This window comes from Gopherus flavomarginatus, chromosome 12 (assembly GCF_025201925.1).
Source record: "Gopherus flavomarginatus isolate rGopFla2 chromosome 12, rGopFla2.mat.asm, whole genome shotgun sequence".
Taxonomy (NCBI): Eukaryota; Metazoa; Chordata; order Testudines; family Testudinidae; genus Gopherus; species Gopherus flavomarginatus.
Window position 1 is genome coordinate 37,957,016 of NC_066628.1, and position 19,915 is coordinate 37,976,930.

Consider the following 19,915-nt stretch of genomic DNA (forward strand, 5'->3'; position numbering starts at 1 on the left):
CCCTGATTCTATTGCCAGTTTGGACACTGACAGAGTAAAACATTGGGCAAGTCCCTTAACCTTTCTTTGCTTCAATTTCCCATTTGTAGAATAAGTATTATAATACTTGCAGGGACAATATCAGGTTAAATCTCAAACACACATACACACGCACAAAGCCAAATGCCCTTATATGTGTTACTACTAACTTAGATTACTAAAAACTGAAAGAATTTTAAACATCTCATTTGTAGGTCATCAATTGTGCTGTTTGTTTATTACTTTGCTTTTCTCTGCATGGACAGTGGAAACAGACTAAGCACTTTCCTCTTTCTTTCTAGCAGTTTCCATTGTCTGGTTTGCTTGTATTAGCATAATCCTGCAATGCCTAGGCTGCAGATACTGCAGGGGAATGTTTAGATACAGACCCAAAAATATGTTTTAATTTAATTTTTAGAAAATCATGGTAATATATTTATTAATATTAGGTTTTGTAAAATATTTTTTGTACAATAACTAAGTTTGGGGCCTCAATTACTCAACAGTGACCTTTTGTTAATTATTGTTTTTTAAAGTCCACAGGGCTACAGAAGGGCATTATATTGATGCTACATAACACATGTTCTATTATAAAAACAGCATCCCCAAGTTTGCATATGGCCTCATCCTGTGAGACACTGAAAACATACCATTTACATAGATTTCAGTGGGAGATTGGAGTACTTAGTGATTCTCAGAACTAGGCTGAAAGTGTACAGGAAATATGCAGTATTTTCTATGGCATGAGGGATATTTGATGAGACACCTGCAGCTCTGGACCAATTTTAAAAAGTAGATTCTAATTTAAGGACTAAATGACCCATTAATAGAAGGGCTTCAGATTGGGACATGTAGGGTGTAAGAGCTTGATTTTCATGCTGATGCTAGCTCAGGGATTGAAGTGGGAGGGAAGAGGCAAAAAAGGTGATGTTCTTGCAACAAGAATCTCGGCTATCTCATTCCCAGCATTCCCTATTTGCTGTGCCTACATTCCCAGCATTCCCATATTTGCCTCACCCAGTTTATTTCTTCTTCTCCTGTAGACATAGAGGTATAAGGCATGTTCCAGTTTCTCCTATAGCTGCCAGAATAATGTTATGGCATTAAACTTTTAGCTTACTAGAAAAATCATCTGGGGTATGTTGAAGGATGATCCACACTCACTCTCTACATTCTGCACAGCAGTTTGCCTGAATAATTTTCTTGGGAAAAATACATCTTTCTTCTTCAGTTTCTTCAGAGAGTTTATTACATGCAAATACTGGTTATCAAAAACCAGTCTGTATATGATTTGGATGATCTGATATATGGAAATATTCTCCCCAAAAATCAGAATGTCATTTAAAAAAAATAAAAATTGTTTTGAAATCTAGAAGCATCTTCTTGAGCCAGATAAGTGGCATTTACATGTATTTTATAATTTGTATAGCACCAGGTTCACACTGGGTGCTTTTAAGAGATTCCACTCTAGCTGACTCAAGGCCACAGTCTCTGCTTTATGGAGACTTACCCATTAAGCCATCTGGGCTACAATTTCTGTGGGTGACAGGTTCTGACTTGTGAGGAGACTGGCAGTTGCACATGAACTATAGAAACATGAGATAGTCCCTGCCTTCAAGAGCTTACAATTTAAATAGACAAGACAAAGAATGGGAGGAGAAACAGATGTACAGAGTGGTGAAGTGACTTGCCCAAGATCACAAAGCAAGTCATTGGCAGAGATGAGAGTAGACTCCAGCTCTCTTACTCCCAAGTCCAGTGCCCTATCCAGACACACCAAGTTTGTCGCTAACTACTTCTCATTTTACTGTGCCAGTTTGCAGACAGCTGATCTTGCTCCAGACAGTGCTAGCGATCTCCTTTTCCATCTTACCAAGCAGCAAGAATCAGGGTTCCACATTCAACCTTCAATGACTTTTCCAGATCAGTTTTGTGTAGTTGACAAGCCATACCAGGATTTATCTGGCTGCAGCCCTGCTACTCCACTTGCTGATCTGACAACCCCAATGGGATGTTGCTTCTTGCAACATCACCACTGCAAGATTCTACAACCATAACCTTATTAATTTTTTGCTGATAATGCATGAGGTAGAACACACTTTAGCTTCCTCTTTCAGAGATGTATCAGTTCCCTAGGTCTAAAGGCCTATGTTTGGTAGTAGATGGAACAGACATATCCGTCCCCTAGGTCTAAAAGTCTATGTTTGGCATTAAACAGATAGGAGTAAAAAACACATAGATGGCAAATATGTGGGTTATAATTTTTTTAAGAAGCACATTTATAGTTCTGACTACACCTCCCCTTTCATTCCAATGCTTTCCCCACCACTGTGGCAGACAAAGACTCCAAGCTGCTGCCTCATTTGAGGCCGAGGCCTCTGGGCTCCAATTCAAGCTATGCCACTTTTGAGCTAGCTTCTAACACTGGCTTGGAAATTGAATGAGTTACCATCTCTCAGCAAGATGGAGTAACAGGCCATTTTCCCACTAATTTCAAACAAAACAAAGAAAGCAAGTCTAGAATATCTTGCTAGTTAGTTTTAGCCAGTCACATCAGCATTCCAAAGAAGTATGTTTAGTATGCTCAGCAGCACTGATGTAGTGGCAAAACTCAGGAGCATGAACTGTACATCTTCTGTAGTACACTATGGAAATACTGAGGGAACAGGTATATTAAGAAAGGCCCTCAGCTAAATTCATGAATTTACTGCAACTCTAGAGAAAGTTAGCCTTTGAATGACATGTAGCATGAATTCTAACTTCTAGTAGTTTAGGAAAAGTTGCATCCCAGTTATCCCTACATCCAGAATCGTTACATTATATAGTAGTGAACCTGGCAGCTCTGGGTCTAAAAGCATAAGCCTCTATTGCTGGAGAGAAAGGACCACTTAAAAGGCAGAAGCAGACTCAAAACCCACAATCTGTGGTCTAGGCCTACAGAGGGACAAAGCTGCACTGTGTTAGGTTGGGTTACAGTTGTGTCTTCTGAAATCCTGTAGTGTAGTCATAAGCAATAGGTAGGGTCCTACCAAATTCACGACCATAAAAAACACATCACGGACCATGAAATCTGCCCCCTTCCCCCGTGAAATCTGATCTCTTGTGTGCTTTTACCCTATAGTATACAGATTTCACAGGGGAGACCAGCATTTCTCAAATTGGGGATCCTGACCCAAAGGGGAATTGCAGGGGGGTCGCAAGGTTATTTTAGGGGGATCATGGTATTGCCACCTTACTTCTGTGCTGCCTTCAGAGCTGGGTAGCCGGAGAGTGGCGGCTGCTGGCCAGCTGCCCAGCTCTGAAGCCAGTGCCCCACAAGCAGCAGTGCAGACGTCAGGGCAACAATACCATATCATACTTGCTGTTGCGCTGCTACTGGCGGCAGCTCTGCCTTCAAAGTTGGGCTCCCGGCCAGCAGCCACTGCTCTCCAGCTGCCCAGCTCTGAAGACAACACTACCACCTGCAAGTAAAGGTAGCAGTACCACAACCCCCCCTTACAATAACCTTGAGAAACCCCACCCACACTCCTTTTTGGGTCAGGACCCCTATAATTACAACACTCTGAAATATCAGATTTTAATAGCTGAAATAATGAAATTTACAATTTTAAAAACCCTATGTCTGTGAAATTGACAAAAATTAACAGTGAGTTTGGTAGGACCCTAGCAATAGGTCTCATATATTAACAGACTTAGGACAAACACATTGTGTCAAAAGAACACAAATGCTATATTTATGATGTGTGTCTACAGTAACACTTTATCAACATATCTCCTATGCTACCATTATACCTTATGTCATCAGTAACAATATTGACCTTGATCACTAACATTGTGTCAACATTCCAAATAGTAATTTTAAGACTGAAATAACTGTTTATACAAAAATATGTTTCACCCTTCAACAAACATTCTTCCAATCTATTCATAGCAAAGACTTGCACATTTAATTTTATACCGTCAACTGTTCTAGGACATTTTTTAAAGGGATCCAAAGGAAATGTCAGACATTAGACAATTTTTACTCAGATGGCAGTTCTTAAAATAGTCATAACTAATTGAGATTACATGTTATCACAACAAACTACCATAGACTATTCAAGCAATTCATAAACTATAATAAAATTCTGAAAACTGATCCTTTAGACACAGTCATAGATTCTCCTTTTTACTCATTAAGGTTGTGCCAGGATTTCCATTTTAATTCTATCAGCACTCTCTTCCTCACTGTAGTTACAAGAGAATACTATACTACCTAAACCCAAAACAAAAAACACCACTATCCATTGACTAGTGTGCATACTGTTAGTACCTACTCAGTTGATCAGTATATGATAAACAAATACCAAAGAAATTCCTTTATTAACACCACTTTCCTTACAATCCTCTGACTTCCTACTAACACTTCTTGCTACAGGTTTGCCCTCTTATAAGATTCCCCCCCACCCCCATAATGCCTTTTTGGAGCAAAGGCAAGCAGCTGCAGCCATAAAGCAACCATTTTACAACTGACAGCTGTTGGCTATATCTGCCTCTTTTTCCAGCTAGTTAATACCTGCTATATTTTGTCCTTTTCTATAACTGATATGGCATCTTCTCACATGATTCCCAAATTGCCACTTTGAGATCATACATGAAACCAGAGACTTTATAGTGTGCTCTAGTGCCTAATGTTGGAGACTGAGAACTAGGGCTCTTGAATTCTATTCCTGATTGTGGCACTGATTCATTATATGATTTGGATAAGTCACTTAACCTCGAGGCCTGCTTCATATGTAAAATGTGAGATAATAATTACAACATTTGGAATACCTTCAACCTCCATAACATTCATTCCACTCACCTCTCTAGTTCAGGGTTTGAATAATTCACAATTAAAAGACTGTGTGTAATGGGGGAAGGTGTGAGTCCAACCTAGACCAAGAGGAAATTAAAGCCCTGGAAGGATAGTGTTGTTCTGGGGGGGGGAAGTTGTCTTTCCATTGATTTAAGGCACAAACTTTCATCTCCAAATAATCTCAGAATTTGTCTCCAACTGCTCAAACATTTAGAATTGACACATTAGCAGACTCAATCTTTGCAGAAGCACAACTGAGGAGGAAAATATCCTGATCCATTTTATGATGCATATTTTGATATGCTAGCCTACTCTTTTATGTATGGATCTGTACTCTTTCCAGTATATTCACAGGGAGACCAACAGACCTACAGGTGTAAAAAGGCCAATGCTGTCCAGCCTCATTGTAAACTCAGAGTATGTGACTTTCTGTGATACATAATTATTAAAAATACAAATTAAAACATTCAATATCAATTCCAAAACTAGGGAGGGACTTGAATGAAAAACTTGCACCCAGGGCACCCTGAAATTTGGGTAAACCTAGGTCTGAATGCTGCAGCATGGACTCATCTCTAGTTAATACCATGTATGCCACACCTAGAACCCACATTCACAGACCTGGAATCCTGAAAAAAAGTCCTCTCTATTTGGTCTCTAGTTAATAACTACCTCCAAAAACTGATGGATAAGGACTTGAGGGCTGCCTCCATGCACCAGGGCCATGGGAGTAGGAGTACAGCTGTAGAAAAGCTTGTTTTTAAAAGGAGCCTTCTCATTTGACAGCAAGAGAAAAATGAACTCTTCTAAAAAGGGTTGTCTTTGTCAAGGAATCCAAGCCAGGCTTTTACCTAGGTAACTGATTCAGGGTATACTGTAATTACATTTTTTAAAATTACATTACAAATAAAATAAAATAAAATAAAATAAAAAATAGAAAAAGAATTCTGCCCTCTTGTGCATATGCATCATGAAGCACTCTTTAATTACATGATCACATTCTATTTTTCCATGAGACCTCTGCTTCACTAAGTGCACAAGATGGATGGTACTCACTGAAAATGTTTATTTTTGTCCTCATAATTCAATGTGTTGCCCATATCTTATTTACTGCACACCATCCCATCTCTGCTGTGAATATATTATTAATGCTCTCATTGATTTTTCTATAGTTTCTAAATGCTTCACCAACTGTAATGAATTTATCTCCACAACTCCACTGTGAGAGAAACATTACCCCCTTTTTATAGATATGGAACTGAGGCACAGAGAGATTAAGGTCAACATTTGCAAAAGTCCCCACTAATGCTGTATGCCCCATTTGAAACAGCTAGAGCCTTATTATTTAGGGTACTTAGCATTTTTGTGGTGTTTTATAATAAACATTAATTGTTCAAAACATTGTACAGACATTAACTATTAAATCTTCAGAACACTCCTGGAAGATGTGTGGATAAATATTAATCCCCTTAACAGATGGGGACACTAAGGGTGAAGTGACTTGACCACACCAGTCTCTGAATCACACCACTGGTTTCTTCTGCTTCACCAAATAAAATTCAGGCTCCTTGTCCTCAACAAGGCCCTTTACAGCTCTGACCCCCTCTACCTGCCAGCTTGCCTCTTCCCAACTTGTATCCTCCTCACGCTTCTGTCAAGGACACCAGCTTTATTCACCTGTTTGTCAGCTTCTTCCACGCTGCCCCTTCTGCCTGGAAAGTGTTGCCCGCTGTAGGGCCCCTGTTTTTTCTCCTCTCCTTCAAATCTCTCCTGACAACCCATTTCTGCTGCGGTGCCTGTGAGAAATCTACCAGTGGATGATGGCTGAGATGAGGGTCAGATGAGGAGAACTGGCATTTCATCTATAATAAAAATGCAAATCCATATATCTATTAAACCTGTCTGACTGTATCCCTCTCCCCACCCTTCGTGGGCCACTTGTCTTGAGCCTGTCAGCTCCTCAGGGTAGAGACTAACTGTGTCTGTACCACGTCCAGTACAATAAAGCCCTGCCCCACTGGGAGCCCTATAGCCTACTGCACTGGCACGGGCAAGGTCCTGCGCAGGCGCACTGATACCAGCAGCGTCAGGAAGGCAGCAGATGTTGCGCTTGCGCACTGACATGTACAGCGCTTGTACCACCCACCTCAAGGCTATTAGGGCTAGACCAGCAAAGCAGCGCGCATGCGGGCTTGTGAACAAATGCCCTCCCGCCGCGGGTGGCGAGCGAGGTTGCGCATGCGTCGTGGTCCTGACAGCGCTAGGCCCTGCCGGTGCTGGGGGCAGTCTCGCGAGAGCTCCTGGGAGGGCCGTAGCGGAAGCTGGAGGGGCTCTCGGGCGAAGCTGGGATCGGCGGGGCCGCTCGGAGCGGAGCCCCAGCGCCACACGGTGAGTGAGACGGGGAAGCCCTGCCGGGGGCCGCCGGCACGCGGGGCTCGGACGGGCAGTGCGCCGCCTTCAGAGCCACCCCCCGGCCGTGGACTCCGGATCGGGGGCACAGGCGTTTCCCAGGGCCTCCGTCCCCCTCGACTGGGTGTGGGAGGTCAAGACTCCGGCCCCCAGGGACCCTCTGCCGCTGCCCCCTAGTTTCTAGGGCCGTTGCCTCACGCACATGACCGCCCTGTCACTGGTCCGCTGAAACCCTCAGCTCTCAGGGAACCAGACACCACTTCTCTAGGAATTGATCCATTCCCAGTGCCGTGCCCGGCGGGGGCAGGGGGGAGGCTGACATCATAGGGCCATGCCTCTGGGCATTTCCGCCGTGGCTCCCTCCTTAGTCCCAGAGCTGCGGGCCTTATGGCTCTGCAGCTCCTGTCATCTCTTAATTACAGCTAGAAGCTTCTCATTGGAGCAGGGATTTAATTGAAAGCAGCAAGGTTGGTTCCAACCCAAGTAACAGATGCAAATATTGTCCTGTTGTTTTTTTTCATCTCCTAGTTCCAGGTGAATTACCAGAAAGATAAACCCTACTGCCAGTTCAGTACTCTTCTGAGGGTGGAACTGGTTTGGGAGGGAAATCGTTGGCCAGTCTCCCTATAGCAATATGTAGGCTTGCTGAGTGTTGTAGTTTGCCCTATCTTATCTTGGGTGCATGGGCCCATTTTTGATATTCATTTAGGACTCCATGTGATTTCAGACCAGTTCTGAGGAAAAAATGTTGTGGGAAGGTGGTGGGCTGGAAGGTGTGAATGTTCACCACTTCTGTCTTTGGGGTGGAGGTAGGGAGAGGTATTTTAGATTCTTCTCTTTTTTGTCCATGTGGTATTGGTGTGTTTTGTTTTGTTTTTTGTTTTTTTTTTGAGGGAGGGAAGGGGTGTTGTGGTGTTTTGTCACTTCCTGGTTGAGGTCTGTGGGTGTGGGTTGTTGTTTTTTTTTTTCATACAGTTTTAATAAGCAGGTCATATACCTTACCTTAAGTAAATTGTTTGTGAAACTCCTAGAAGTGGAGGAAGTCTCACAGAGGCTTCAGTTATGGAGTAAGGTAAATAATGTAACATACTCAGCAAATAAAAAGAGCAAAATATAGAGAGAGGGAGTTCATCCCCTGTCTGGGAAATGATTGAACACTTAACAGCCAGGGAGCAAAGATTGTGAGTGGGGAACATCTTAACTTTCTCCTACAAACAAATTGCTACCTGTATATACTCATTTCTAAGCAAACCTCTTGGCATTCAAAATTTTGCAGAAAACAGATGGTTATTGAATCACTTTAATTTTGTCTCTTAAGTTGACATCATCTTGTATTAAAGTATTTTAGAATACTAGGTGATTTTTAAGTAGTTATTTTGCACTTGATTTAAGAAGTAATATCAATTGGGGGCGGGGGAATGAGGAAGCTATAGAAAAAAGAGGACCCGTCACAAATGCCCTCCCACCAAGGATGGCACGAAAGGCTGTGCATGCGTTGTGGCCCTGACAGCGCTAGTCCTTGCTGGTGCTGGGGGCAGTCTTGCAAGAGCTGCTGTTAGGGCTGTAACAGAAGCCAGAGGAGCTCTCAGGAGAACCCGGGATCACTAGGGCTGCTTGGAGTGGAGCCCCCCCCCCCCACCCGCCGGGGAGCAGGAGGGGAGACGGGGAGGATCACGTGTTGAGGTGATCACATGTGTGATGGGGTCTATCAAAAAAGCAATGTAAGAGCATATGAATGGCCATACTGGGTCAGACCAGTGGTCCGTCTAACATGATATCCTGTCTTCTGACAGTGGCCCATGCCAGGTACGTCAGAGGGAATGAAGAGAATAAGGCAACTTATCAAGTGATCCACCCCCTGTTGTCCAGGCCCAGCTTCTAGCAGTCAGCGAAAAACTGGAAGCTTATTTAAGGCTGAAAATGTGGTGGTGATCAGTTCTCTGACAAAGCATCCTTGGGACAACTGAAATACTAAGGAAGAGAGTTAGAGAATGATTGATAGAGGTCTATAAAGTCATGACTGGTGTGGAGAAAGTAAATAAGAAAGTGTTATTTACTCCTTCTCATAACACAAGAATTGAGGATCACTAAATGAAATTAACAGGCAGCAGGCTTAAAACAAAAGGAAGTATTTTTTTCACATGACACACAGTCAGCCTGTGGAACTCATTTTCAGAGGATATTGTGAAGGCCAAGAATATAACAGGATTAAAAAAAGAAATAGATAAATTCATGGAGGATAGGTCCATCAGTGGCTATTAGCTAGGATGGGCAGAGATGTTGTCCCTAGCCTCTGTTTGCCATAAGCTGGGGATGGGAGATGGATCACTTACTGATTACCTGTTCTGTTCATTCCCTCTGTGCACCTGACATTGGCCACTGTCAGAAGACAGGATACTGGACTAGACAGATATTCGGATAAAACTCACCCAAAGTCATGAACGCTAGGTAGCAACTAGCAATTAGTGTGGCTGCCTAGAGACCTCTTTCGTTTGAGTTCTGTCATTCAAAATAAAGGTGGTGTCACTTTGCAACAGTCAACATGTATGTTATTTGCAGTGTAGTTGTAGCTGTGTCAGTCCCAGGGCATAGGCAGGGTGGGTGAGATAGTATCTTCTATTGGACCAACTTCTGTTGATGAGAGAGACAAGCTTTCAAGCCATACAGAGCTATTTTTCAGGTCTGGAAGAGGTATTCCAAATGTGTCAGCTACATGGATGATGGAACAGATTGTTTAGCATAAGAAGTTAACACATATTTTAAGATAGTGGTTCAGCATTTCTCAAGTGTGGCTACCAGGGGCTTTTCTTGTGGCCACAGCCTCGTGGACAGTGATTGGGAGCAGGGGTGGGCAAAACAGCAGCCCCTCCCCTGGGACCACTAGGAAGGGTTGGGCCCTGCCCCCCTTTGGAGCCACAAACACTGGAGGAACAGTCAGTCAGTGTGAGTTGCCCACCTTCCCGGGGGCAGTGGGGCTCAGACTTCTGGCTTCTGCCCTGGGATGGCAGGTGGCAAGCTCCAGCCATGCAGCGGTGGGCTCTGGCCATGGGCTCCGTCTGCGGGGCTTTGTCTGCACAGTGGCGTTCTCCTTCTCCTGGCTGCTGGGCTTTGGGGTCTGGCTCCAGCACCAGGCTCACCACCCCCCTGGCCCCTGCTACCTCCCTACCCACTTCCTCATCCAAGGCTTAATTTGTCCCTCTACTTGCCAGGGCTGAGTAGGTCTGCTGTGAAAAGTGATATTTGTATGTTTGTTAATATCACTTTTCACTGCCTCCCAGCTAGTTAACAAATTTGCTTCTGTGAAAAGTGATATTAACAAACATAAAGGTAACACTTTTCACAGAAGCAGACTTACTAGCTAGCAAGTCTTAAAAAAAAAATGCAACCAAAAAAAAAGCAGAAGAAACAACAAAAAAAGACAAAAACATGCAAAGCACCTTATTTGTGTTTCTACTCTGTTTAGGTCCAGTAAAGACTAGAGATAACTGTATGGTATTTTTATTGCTGAGTCTGCGAAAAACCCAAACCCCTACATACATAAATTATTATGATTCTGAGGCTACAAAAAAAATTGTTGTGAGAACCCGTGTGCTAAGGGACCATAGAATTATAGAACTGAAAAGGACCTTGATAGTTCATCTAGTCCAGTCTCCTGCACTCAAGGCAGGACTAAGTATTATCTAGATCATCTCTGACAGGTGGTTTGTCCAACCTGCTCTTAAAAATCACCGATTATGGAGATTCCACAGCCTCCCTAGGCAATTTATTCCAGTGCTAAACTACCCCAACAGGAAGTTTTTCCTAATGTCCACTCAAAGTAGAGCGGCCTGTTAACACCTGTGTAGTTGTAGGATAAAAAGGGGGGAGTTAGTGGGTTATAGATTGTTCTAATAGGCCATAAATCCAGTGTCTCTGTTCAGTCCATGTTTTTTAATGTCTAGCAAAGTTATGACTGTAACCTCCCTGGCTTGTCTTTTGCAAGTGTTGTGCAGGTTTCCGTTGAGAATGAGGACTGATAGATCAGACACAAAGTGATCACTTTTTGAGAAGTGTTCACCCACAGGTGATAGGATGTTTTTGTCTTTCCTGTGAGTTCATTCGAAAATGTAGTTATTGGCTGGTTTCACCCAGATAACTGTTGAGCATTTAGTGCACTGAATGAGATATACCACATATTGTGGTAAGCATGTATAGGATCCATGCATCTTGAAAGATTTGTGGGGGTGGAGCATGATGATCATTGTACTAGTGAGGATATGTCTGCAGCTTTTATATCGGTTGTTCTGGCGGGGGCTGGTGCCATTTTGAGTTGGTGTGGTTTGCCTGTGGGGAGCTTGCTTCTGCTGATGAGCTTGGGGGAGTTATTTGAAGGTCAGAAGTGAGGGTTCAGTAAAGATTTTTGTTCAGGTTGGGGTTCCCATCAATTATGGGTTATAGTTTGATACCACGTATGGGTTCTATAGTGGGGTAGTAGGTGACAACTAAGGGTGAGCAGTCCAATGGGATTTAATTTATGTATTGAAGCAGCTTCTCTTGGGGTATTTGGGAACGGACCAGAGACCAAGAAAAAGGGGTGCACATTTTAAGGGGCGTCAGTCCATTTGATTTGCTTTTTGATGGGTTGGTGCGTCAAAAGATCTTAGGCCAGGTGTGCACTAGAAACTTTTGCTGATATAGAAAATGTTGCTTAGGCATGTAATCTTGCTGTTTGTGGAGGTTTTCTAATGACATTTCTAAATGGCAAACTTTTTCTAGAGTGGCATAGGCTAATTTGCTTTGATTCTGCCCTGCGATAGGAAAATTATTATGCCCTTGGGTGTAGGGATGTAAATAGCAGTTTAAAAGAAAGTAACTGTGTAACCATTTTATGTGGGGCCCTGCTGCTGAGGCACAGGCACGCCAGGCGCAAGGATGCTCCCTGCCACACCCTGGGACGGCAGCAGAGTCCTGGGCTCTGGCTGGCAGCAGAGTTTAATTGTTAAGCATCAGTCTTAATGGTTTCAGTTATCAGTTAACTGGTTAAACTTTTACATCTGTGCTTGGGTGTAGTCCCCACTATATATACACGGGTCACTCATGTCTGTCTTTCCTTCTATGTTTTCACAGAATGCATAGGCACTGGCTTCCTTCAGGCCTGGGGCAAGGGGCATTCAACCTCCCTGCTCTGCCCCCACCCCACCCCTTCCTGTGCAGTTCTGCCCCCTCCCCTGAGTGTGCCCTGTCTCCGCTTCTCCCCCTTCCTTCCAGTGCCTCCTGGACACTGTGAAATATCTGATTGCAGTGGGCAGGAGGCACTGGGGAGTAGGTGGGGATCTGGCTGCCAGTGGGTGCTAATCACCTGATAACTTTTTTTTCCCCTCAAATGAACTTGCACAGGAAAGTAGTAAAAGACAAAAAACGCCATACCACCAATGGGTGAACAGTTCATAAAGCGATCACTCTCTATCTTATCTCACAGTCCTCATCCTCGAAGGAAACCTACATAACACCTGCAAAAGATGAGCCTGGGAGTGTAAATTCATAACTTTGCTAGATACTAAAAATCATGGACTGAACAGAAACACTGAATCTATGGTTTGTTACAACAATCTGTAACCCACTTAATTCTCCACCCAGCCTCTTTTTTCTCCACCCCTCACCCCCCCATGACTAGAGAAGTGTTAACTGGGCACTTCTCCTTGAATGGTCCCTTGAAATAGTTTAGCATAAGCAATTAACATATCTTTTTTATCTTGTGGAGAGTGTACAGATAAATACCTTTCTCAGATCTGCAGAAGAGTTCAGTGTAACTCACAAGCTTGTCTCTCTCACCAACAAAAGTCAGAAGTGCTGGAACAATTTTTATAATGGGGGTGCTGAGACCATTGAACCAAACTATAAATCCTGTATGTAATGGAAACCACTTAAAGCCAGGGGGTGCAGCAGCAAGCCTAGTTTCAGCACCTATGACAAAAGTTGATCCAATAGAAGATACTACCTCACCCACCTTGTCTCTCTGATATCCTGGGGCCAACATGGCTGCAACCCTGCAGCTAGCTCATATGAGCAGAGAAGGTTCTGCTCTCTGTAAGAGTGATGCCTGAAGGGTGGAAAGGGGTGTGTGCGTGGGCTGCTCTTAAGGGACACACTTTCACTAGCGGGATAAGAGCATCAAGGCAGGGTGCCCCCCTCCCCACAGCCTGAGGTGCAGCCGGAATATGGAGCCGCACGTCAGGGAGGGCGCTGTGGGAAGTGCCTGCTTTTGCTGTGGCTTGGTGTAGCGGGTTTTGCTGGGGGCTCAAGGGCTGGGTTAGTTCCCCGTCCTCCCCGCACGTTGGAGTGGGGGAGCCTGCGCTGTGCCCTCTGCACTGCAGGCATCGCTGCTGCTATTGGCCACAGCGTGTGTCACTCGGTGCTGCCTGGCTGAGCCCCGAACTGAGAAGGAAGCGGCAGAAAGAGGAAGCGGCAGCCGGGCCTGGGTCAGGGGGAGGGAGAGGCGCTGGGCGCGGCCCCTGCCATCCCTCCGTGCCGCAGTTCCCCTAATGATCAGTCTCTTCCTCCTCCTCCTCCAATAGGGCAGATCGTCCCGGGCTCTCCCTTGCATGTGGTAGACGGAGCCCGAGTCCCTGCAGCAGCCGGACAGAGGGAGGGCTGAGCCGGGAGCCCCCGGAGGAGGAGAGGAGGCTTCAGGGACAGCTCCCTTCCCACCCCCCGCACTGCTGTACGCTGAGCAGCCCCAGCATGGAAGCCATCGCCAAATACGATTTCAAAGCCACTGCAGACGATGAGCTGAGCTTCAAACGGGGGGATGTCCTCAAGGTAAGTGCAGGGGAAGGGATCAGCGATACCTCGCCTTTCCACTCTTTTCCGGAGATAGTCAGTCCTCAGCATCTTTTGAGTCTCCACCCCTTTCCCCCCCATTCGCCCCCATATCCTCTCCTGTCTCTCTTTTTACCCCCCGCCCACTGTGAGCCATTCTGACCCCTTTGATTGCAAAGGACAGAGTTTACAATTGTTGTTTGTTCAGTTTATAATCAACAGCATCTTCCATCTTTTCAGATTGTTTAACAGCTGAGACCTAGCTGTACCATAGACAGTATCAGGTAAATGTGAAGTACTGAACACACATTATTAATTGAATTATTTTTTAAAAGATAAACATTTAAAGTAATTGACACCAATTTAGTGTTTCTTTCCTTTACCTCCTGCCAGAAATTTTTGCATTAAAGAATAATTAGATGATCTTTTGTCACCACACTTGTCAAATATTGATACTGAATTTTATCTTGTGTTGATAAACTTCAGTGATAAATCTGCAACACTGAGTATTTAATGGAACTCTGAAGCTGTAAGTGAATGCCTGAGGTGGATTAGATAGGTTTTGTGTGTAGATTTTTCTCAATATACCAAAGACCTTTGAGTCCCCTCCAGCTTGGCAGCATAAAGTTATCTGTTCGCTTTTAAAAAATATTTATGTGCCTAAAACTGAAGAAGGATCCAAAAATAACAAACGAAGAATGTAGCCAACAAAAACAGAAAATGTGTTTTTTATAACAGATTATAGTGCACGGGTTTTATAAAGATTCTAAGCTACAGTTTCTTCAAAATAACTAAAAAAAAGTATAGTGTTGTATTGTTCGCATAAGTTATTTTTTTCTATAGTTAATGTCTCCATGTTTGTTATCAATATAAAACAAGATTGATCTCTTTTCTTCCAAGCAATTGAGCCTTTAGCAATTTGGCTTTAAAAAGTTTTAAGTCCAGATGTTTACACTCCAAAAAGACCTTCAGGTAGAACGTTGATAATTAAACACATCATTAAACCTCAATCCCACAAAGATTTAAGCAAATAAGTAACTTTGTGCATGTGAATATTCTTCATTGGGACTATTTACCTGCATAAAGTTACAAACGTTTAATTTTTTCTGAGCTGGGGCCTAAGAAATAGCAGCTCATTCAAGGAGTAGTGAAGAGTAGGCTCTTTTACAGGCAGACTTTAGGCAGACTGGAATTTGAATACTTAATTGATAGACATGCAAGAAATGCATGGATTGTGCAGTCACCTTAGTATTTTTATCATAACCCATGATTTCTCGAGTGTATTAGAGAAATGGACTGAAATTTAGTTTAGTGTCTTAGAAAACGAGTTTCTTACTTATTTTAGGTGAGAGGGCAGTCAATTAAATTAAATATATGATGGTTACAAAAAAATCCATTTTGGGGTGGTTCTCTTACAGTTATGTAAACCAAAATGGCTTTGACTTTGCACAGTCACATCTCTTACCCACAAATTGCATTAGAATTTATACACCTTAATTACATTATTTATGTGTTACTGCAATAGCTTCATCCATTGTTGCTACAACTATGTACTCAGAATAGTGTCAGCTTGAACCTTTTTAGATGTTGAATTTTAGACCCATTGTGGAAGTGTAACCATCAGATTTTTAAATGTTTACACTGAGCCTAATGTTTAAATTTGCTAACCTGAGCTATAGTCTGTTGGTTTGTGTTTAGTATCTTGCCTTAGCTTTGTGTACTATATTTGAAACGGCACAATTCAGGTTAAAAATTGTAGAAAAAATGTGTAAGACTTGTAGAAAATGCTGACCAGGAAGGAAAACTGAAGTGCACATGTACCATACTTAAATATTTTTTTGGTTTGAAATGTACTTTTGGTTATTTTAATCTGGTTCAGTCTAGATGTTTGGGTTTGATTAAGGGTATGAAAAAATGGATGACAGAGAGAGAACTACCACATGTTCAAAAGATTCTTCCTTCTGTAGCAGTACCATAGTGAAGAGATGAAGCAGGATATTTTTAGAGAGGTTTTTTTGTTTAAACTGGAAAAATTAGTACCTATATTACATCTGCTGATATTGGTACTATGCTAATGTATACAGAACTCAGGCACTCTTACTACCATCTCATGATTATTATTTTTGTCAGATTGTGGCAAAAATCTGAGCCTTACACTCTTGCTACCACATTCTGGCAACAGACCAGCTTCATATGAGTACTAATTTTTCTAGCATAAGCAAGGCTGACATTGAGAGAGTCCTTTCAACCCGCAAACTGTATCTCTGGTTCCAGCTCAGATACCTTTTTATATTATGACGTAACCTTAATAATTCTGTTACTGGAAAGGTGATATTGACTAAACTTAAAGGAAGTGTTTGCCTGTAGTTTCCTGGTCTTAAGTTCATTTCTTTATACAGCACTTGAATGTAAATGTGAACATGAACGATACTCAGCACTACTGTAATAAATAATTAAGACTTGCAGAGCTTTTGTACAGAGGTGAAAACTATTTTCATTCACAGAGAGTAAACTGAGGCTCAGATAAGTTGACTTGCTCATGGTACACACAAACCCAGGAATAGAACCCAAGAGCCCTGGCTTCCAGTCAGTTATTCTGACGACACCCACCTCGATGCACCACGGTGAGAGTAGTTCTGGTGTTCAGAACTATTGTTCAGAACAAAAATTCCCAGGTGCCAGCAGCAGTGTGAGATGGTATAAGTCACTTCACTCAGAACTGTTTGTGGCACATCTGGAGTGAGGACATTCAGAGTGACTAGTGCATCTGGGCTGTGGAAGTAACTTGTGCTAAGAACACTAAATCTGTTAGCACATCTGTCTTGATTGAGAGATCTCTGATAATCTCAGCAGATTCTGGCTGAACTCCTCCTTTCCCCATTGTCATGGCTAGTAGCGATCTATCCTGAAACCAGGTCAATCTTAAGTGCATATAAATGAGTAAGAGGGGAATAAACAGTAATACATGGTGCAAATCTGATGCACTCCCAGAAGAAGGTATTTCTCACTCTTCACATGTCTCTGCTTTACAAAATTGAGGGTGTTGAGAAAAATTACATATTCTGCAAGCAAATACATACCTCTTTTCTTACATCTTTCCGTGACTTGCCATAATTAGATACCTACTTTGAAACAATGGTGAACATAACCCTCTGATGGCATGTGTGACTTAGAATGCTGTACAGAGAACTGTGAAAGCTTTGTACCATGTTAAGGAATGAAGCTAAATCTAAAATACGTAATTACCGCTGCTTGTACTTTCATGATGTTCTCTGTGAGGAGGGAAAGGAAAGATGCATGTTGTCTAACTTCATCTGATTTCAGCAGATAACTTTCCTATGATGTCATGGTACCATTACTGCAGTATACCCACATATTCTGGACTTGATTGACTAGCATTTGAACTGTAGCCATTAAGCTGCTTGTTAGTAATCTTGTGGCTATGCTCCAAAAGTGAGTGAAGATAATTGACTTTTGACTTGCAACTCTGTAAAACAGCTGAGTGAAGAGGAAAAGTGCTTGGCCTTTTCCTTTGTAGGCACTTTATGATAAAAAGTTTGCATGATTTTGTAATTGTGGCAGTTCACTGGATTCTCAGTCTTTTGTCAGATGATTCTACAGCAGTGGTATTACCGTGCTGGAAATTCAAGTTGACATCTATCTCTAGACTTGATCTTTGGGCAAATGGAGCTTGGAATTTATTCAGTCTGCCCCAGAAAAAGGAAGGGGTGCTATTTCCACACAGTGTCTATCCCGTGGCCCTTATGATTTGCTTCTCAGTCACTGACTGTAGCTGTATGCAAGACCACCTTTCTGTCCACATTCTGGTTATTGCTGTATGGAAAAAGGTGTTGGTAAATGGCATTCTCTGAAAAAAATGAAGAAAACTGGAAGGTTCATGGTTTCCCCGCCCCCCCCCCACCCATCCCCAAATAAAAAAAAAACACAAACCCCCCCCAAACAAACCCCACATTCAGATCCAAGAGAATCCCAGTTCTAAATACACTGCTCTGGCTATTTTATGCTTTTGTGTCTGAATGCATATAGACTTCCTCTTCACATGCTCTCTGGTGTCATTAGGACCAGTTACTCTCAATCTGTGCCTATATTCACTGAGTCTAAGACTTAAATTCCTGATAAAAGAATGTATTTCTGGTGGCTTCTGGTTTTGTTGGCCTGTGTGCCAGCTGGCAAGTATCCAGACCTAAAGTGTGCTGATGCTTGCTTTTGGTTTGGCAGTGGGGTGGGGAGGAGAAAAGAAATTGTCCAAAGATTCCGCTAGCCAAAGCTAGGCTCTTTTCTTCTTCTTACTCCGTTTAAAATATACAGCTACTGCAATAATTTGTTTTATTTCAAATGTATAAAAATATCCATAGGCACCAGTCCAATACTCTGTTTGTTCCATATATTAAAAACACACAAAATAATACAACAGCACTGATCATTCTGATCCATTTCCTCTCCCAAATCCAGAAAGAACCCCCTTCCCCCCCCCGGGGGGGGGGGAAGCTTTATGGCATGTATGGGAGGTTAACAAGTCTGGAGATCCTTCAGAAGACCAGTGTTCTGTTCCTTGTAGATGTCAGTGTAGTTCATAGGCAGCTTACTGCAAGAATTTTAAAAGTATGGGATGTAAATACCCCCGACAGTATATGTAAGAGTCCTCTACTTTTGAGTTGCACTTTGCTGTTTTTCTTGAGTCCTCAACGAGCAATTACATTTTTCAGTAACTTCTTTGTTGCACCTAAATCAACTTAACTACGGTTAGTGTTTTCTCATTTCTGCAGTGTTGAGACTTGGGTTATTTTAACTGAGTTATCAAGGCTTCTTCCTGTTCTGAACAGTGATATCTGTCCATCGTTTGGGCTCCACAATTGCCTACTCTTCATGTGATTTTTTTTTTCCCCTCCCACCCCCCGATTCATTCTCTTTCCCTTCAGACTTCAACAGGATTGAGTGTTTCCAAATAGTAGTGCTGAGACTGCATTTTCAGTTCCTGCATGAAAATCATTTTTGGAGCTGACTACAGAGCAACATGAGGGGTGAGATGAGCAAGGGTGGCAGGTCCTCCATCTACACTTCCTTCTCCCACACCTTCAGTGACCTCACCTGTGTTTGCCTGTATGTAGTGGTGTTTGTACTGGCAAGCAGAAACAGATGGCTTGCTGGAGGGAGGTTTAAGGACAATGGTCCTATGTTTTATTTGAAATTCTTTGTTTTTGATTATTGAGAGAACTATATCCTGCCCTTATGGGGGGTGGACTCAATGTTCTAGTGAGCCTTTCCTCTCTATCTTCTGTGGTACTGTATAATTTTAGCTCGCAGAAAACTACTTTCTTAGTCAACAGAACAGGACATTAGCTGTAAGCATTGGGGTTTGGAGTGAATCAGATGCAACTGATGTCTGTATTAAGTGTGTGAAAGTCCATTGTGTAGGTGTACTTGAGGTATGTTGTTTGATTGTTGTGGGAGAAAATTGGGGTTTGACTTAAACACCTTAGATAGCTGCTGTTGTTGAAGTAGGGAGACCAAATAGGCCAATATTGTGGTCTGATATGAGGAAGCAAAGCTGTCAGCAAGCCACTGAAAACCAGTAAAGATGTTAAACCGAGAACTGTAGTAATGGGAGGGGGGGAAGGAGAGGGGGTTTGAGGTGATGACATTTGAAGGAATATCTTCTGAAGAAATGCAATGTTTTTATTGTAATAGACTGGTAGATCAATATTTTAAAGTTAGCCTAATGTCTTGTACTGCCTTGAATACTAAATAGTTATTTTTAGTATGGACTTACTCCCAAAGATTATTACCCACACCTCCATAAGGGCACATACTGGAAAAAGTAGTTAGCGAACA

General features: G+C 42.7%; 2 protein-coding genes across 4 annotated transcripts in view; one reads left to right on the top strand and one right to left on the bottom strand.

Annotated features, from left to right (window-relative positions):
* The window catches only part of TMEM94 (transmembrane protein 94), a 98,269-nt gene extending 91,617 nt beyond the window's left edge, over positions 1-6,652 (bottom strand). For all 3 annotated transcript variants that reach the window (XM_050920591.1, XM_050920590.1, XM_050920594.1), the window contains exon 1: positions 6,533-6,652. In XM_050920591.1, coding sequence (XP_050776548.1) covers positions 6,533-6,637 — 105 coding nt within the window. In that variant the 5' untranslated portion in view covers positions 6,638-6,652. The remainder of the gene's footprint in view (positions 1-6,532) is intronic.
* Positions 6,653-7,135: 483 nt separating this feature from the next.
* GRB2 (growth factor receptor bound protein 2) overlaps positions 7,136-19,915 on the top strand; it is a 65,025-nt gene continuing 52,245 nt past the window's right edge. The window contains exons 1-2 of the mRNA XM_050920622.1: positions 7,136-7,243; positions 13,819-14,062. Of these exons, the coding sequence (XP_050776579.1) occupies positions 13,985-14,062 (78 nt within the window). The 5' untranslated portion in view covers positions 7,136-7,243; positions 13,819-13,984. The remainder of the gene's footprint in view (positions 7,244-13,818; positions 14,063-19,915) is intronic.